This window comes from Sinocyclocheilus anshuiensis, unplaced genomic scaffold (genome assembly GCF_001515605.1).
Source record: "Sinocyclocheilus anshuiensis isolate Anshui unplaced genomic scaffold, SAMN03320099.WGS_v1.1 scaffold469, whole genome shotgun sequence".
In the NCBI taxonomy this organism is placed as follows: Eukaryota; Metazoa; Chordata; class Actinopteri; order Cypriniformes; family Cyprinidae; genus Sinocyclocheilus; species Sinocyclocheilus anshuiensis.
In genome coordinates, this window is record NW_015537995.1 from 612669 (window position 1) to 616385 (window position 3717).

The 3717-nt window shown below is 33.4% G+C and overlaps 1 protein-coding gene across 1 annotated transcript in view; it reads right to left on the reverse strand.

The window, feature by feature from the left end:
* The window catches only part of LOC107675569 (microtubule-associated serine/threonine-protein kinase 1-like), a 64653-nt gene that overhangs the window by 20205 nt on the left and 40731 nt on the right, over window positions 1–3717 (reverse strand). Inside the window, 4 exon segments of the mRNA XM_016469981.1 lie at window positions 15–116; window positions 1357–1566; window positions 1768–1843; window positions 1927–2084. Of these exon segments, the coding sequence (XP_016325467.1) occupies window positions 15–116; window positions 1357–1566; window positions 1768–1843; window positions 1927–2084 (546 nt within the window).

The window sequence follows — 3717 nt, forward strand, 5'->3', positions numbered from 1 at the left end:
GCGGAGACTCTCACCAGACATTCAAGCAGTCGGGCAGGGCGGGAGATGATGATGAAGAGTTTCTTCACCAGCTCTATGATGAAGGTCAGCTCCGAGCTCTCTGATCGCTCATAAGCCTGACAGATAACACAAGATCATTAAATAAAAACAAAAAAAAACAAAGGATTAATATTTGAGTAATTCTTCATTCTTTAAGAGCCACTTTTGACCACTGAAATCTGAAATGACTTCTGTAGACAAATATAAATCTGTTTACAAAATCTGAAGCTCAAAGAAAAGATGTGATCATGGCCGTAGAGTATAGAGGGCCAAATAACTCCAAATTAAATAATGAAATAAATCTAAAAAATATTTAAATCAATCTTTAAATACATAATTAAATACTTAGTAATAACTTAAAATCTTTAAAATCATTATTCAAATACTAAACAAATTAATAAATGTCTATTGTATTTAGCATTAAAAAGCATTATTTTTTCTATCATCACCTTTGGATTGATTTTTCATGTAAGTACAAGCATGTGACATTTACTTTTTTCATTTGCAGGGTTACAGCTGTCAACTCATCATTTTTTTTTTAAATGTTTATTTATTAAAATATTTAATGTTTTATTATTTAATGTTTATTTATTAAAATAAGTATTAAAATATTTAATTAATTTACATAAATAATTACAAAAATTGGCCCTCCGTAGTATTGAAACTTCAAGTGAATTTTGCTATGTCTGATGACGTGGAATTAAAAAAATGTATATATTTTTAAATGTATATATATGTATATAATAAGGTTGAGGGTGTGTTTATGCAAGGTAATCTTAAAGCTGCCTGGAAAGGAATTAAGAGTATGGCTGAAGTAAGTACATGGGTATCAAATCAACAAATGCCAATGGAGAATTATGATGCTAATTTTCTTCTATCTAAGAAGTATAATGAATTTTTTTCTCGTTTTGATACATCTGCTATAGGTGATGAGATGGCACTTTTTATAGATAATATTAGCAAGATGGCACTTTTTAAAGATAATACTAGTTCTTCTAATAATTTTAAATTGAATCAATTTGATCTATTGAAACAGTTGAAGGCTACAATGCTTAATAAGGAAAACAATTTCTGGTATTTTAACAAACACACACACACAACAAAAAAAAAAGTAATCAGAGATGCAATAAAAAATCTATCACAAATTATCCTTTAACTGGATATTAACTAGGTAATTTCTTTAAACAAACAAACATTGAGCTAATGAAATATTATGTAACTAATAAAACAATTTAATAATCCAGTCAAGTAAAGTGAGATATGAATTCATATTAGCTGAAACACACATACTCATATCCAGCCCACACATATGCTCACTTCATGCAGCAGTTTCTCCAGGTTTTCCTGCAGCTCGTAGAAGTAGACGGTGGTGATGAGGCCTTCTCGAGATTTGGTCAGGCAGTTTCGGGACAGCTCTGCGATCTGGTGGTGGATGAAGCTGAGGACCCCGTCAGCCAGCGGCAGCACGTTCTCAGGTGAGTACGACTCGATGAACTCAGCCAAGCGCTCCTCCATCTGAGCCGTGGCCTGAAGGTAACAGATAGACAGCGTTTAAATAACGTCTTCATTAACAGGGGATACATATGAGCTTAGTTAGAGAGACAAACTAGAGTTCAAAATTAACACTCGTCAATATTTCCAGAAAATAATGCAACAATGCAATCACAATGATACTATATCGGATGCAATCTAATTTTAGTCTGAAGTGTTTGTTTGTGTTTCACTAACCTTAGGGAACCGCTCCTTATAAACATGGTTCATCATAACAATCTCATTATCGTAACAGGAAGGTGATCGCCCTGGACTGCAGATAGAAACAGAGAGGGGACGATAAAAGTGACATTTTGCATAAATTGGTTGAGATGTGCTTTGTGTGTGACTGTGCACCTCAGACTCCGCGAGCGCGGCCGCACATGCGGTGATCTCCGGCCGTCGTCGTCAGTGATGCTCTCAGTGCTGCCAAAGTGTTTGGACAGGAAGTGCAGCTCGTCCAGTGTGGGCTGGAACGGCAACTGATGCAGCCGCTCCTGAGACGAGCTGGAAGACTAAAGAAACAACACAACCCAGTGTGAAATCACATTATAAAGGATACACATGGGACCAAAAAATGTCTCACAATGTTACCATTCGGTTTGAAAATAACAATATTTGCACAAATAAATCAGGGAATGCCATTGACAGATTGATTTAAGACACGAAAAACCTGCCTATCTTGGTACATCGTACTCATTTATATTTCTGTTTAAGTTAGAAATTTGAATAAGTATATTTTAAAGAAATATTGCTACTATTGTAAATTACACTACAAACATACACCTTTGTTTACGTTTGTCTGTTGCTTGGCAACCACTTTGTTGCAACCACAATTGATTCTGAGGAACTACACTGTTTAGTGGAAGAATACTGTTTTTATTAATATCATTACACTTTATTTGCTCTGTTTTATTTTGTGAAACCTTACTACGTATATGGAATAACCGTTTTATAAAAGCAATAAGCCCCGTGAAGCCGTGGTTTACAGTGAATTTATAACAGCTAAGGGGGTTTTAGGCAACGCCCCTTAGCTGTTATAAATTATATTATAATTATAATTTATGTTATAAATGTCCGCTGCTTTTGACACAGTTAACCACCAGATCCTCCTGTCAACCCTATTGGCAAAGGGCATCTCAGGAACCGCACTCCAGTGGTTTGAGTCTTACCTCTCAGATAGGTCCTTCAAAGTCAAGACAGAACTGCTTGTGGTTCCATCAAACCCATCGTTTCATCCCAATTTCACCATCCAGTTAGGCACATCAACCATACCTCCTTCAAAAACAGCCAGAAACCTTGGAGTTATGATTGATGATCAGCTGACTTTCTCAGACCACATTGCTAAAACTGTGACTAAATGTAAATGTAATGTAAATTCACTGTAAACCATGGCTTCTTGGGGCTTATTGCTTTACTCGACTCAACTCAGTATTGCATGTCCACATATGTCTTTATCTGGTGATCCATATTATTTATTTATCCACTGATCCATATTTCCAGTGATTGCACTGCTGGACACATTTTCAGGGGTCTTTTGTGTTTGATACCACAACAAACTGACACCAAAAACCTGCCTATCTTGGTACATCGTACTCATTTATATTTCTGTTTAAGTTAGAAATTTGAATAAGTATATCTTAAAGAAATATTGCTACTATGTCTACTAAAAATATATACTTTTATTAAGGATTCACAGCTGTGTTTTTATATTTATGAAAACATGTAGAAAATCAGATAATAACAAATCAGGCTTTATCCTGAAGGATGTCAATCAATCAATCAATCTGACAGTGTGGATTAGTGCTATTTTAGTATAATTGGTAAAAACTATTCTAGTTTTTGTTAATATTTTGAATGAGACTTTATTTTCATTTTCATGTTAGTTAGTTTTAGTAATTTTGTTGTATTTTTTCTTTTTTTTTATTAGGTTTTTATAAATACGTCTATATAGTTATAGAATTTTCTTCATTTAGTTTTACTTCTTGTAGTACTTTAGGAGTAATTAGGACTAATTAGGAAAATTAGAAATGTTGCCTTGGTGAATAGCTGAAATAAAATAAGTGTAATTGTTTATATTTATGATTTGTATATTTCTTATATATAAATAATAAATTAAATTAATTATATATATATATATATATATAT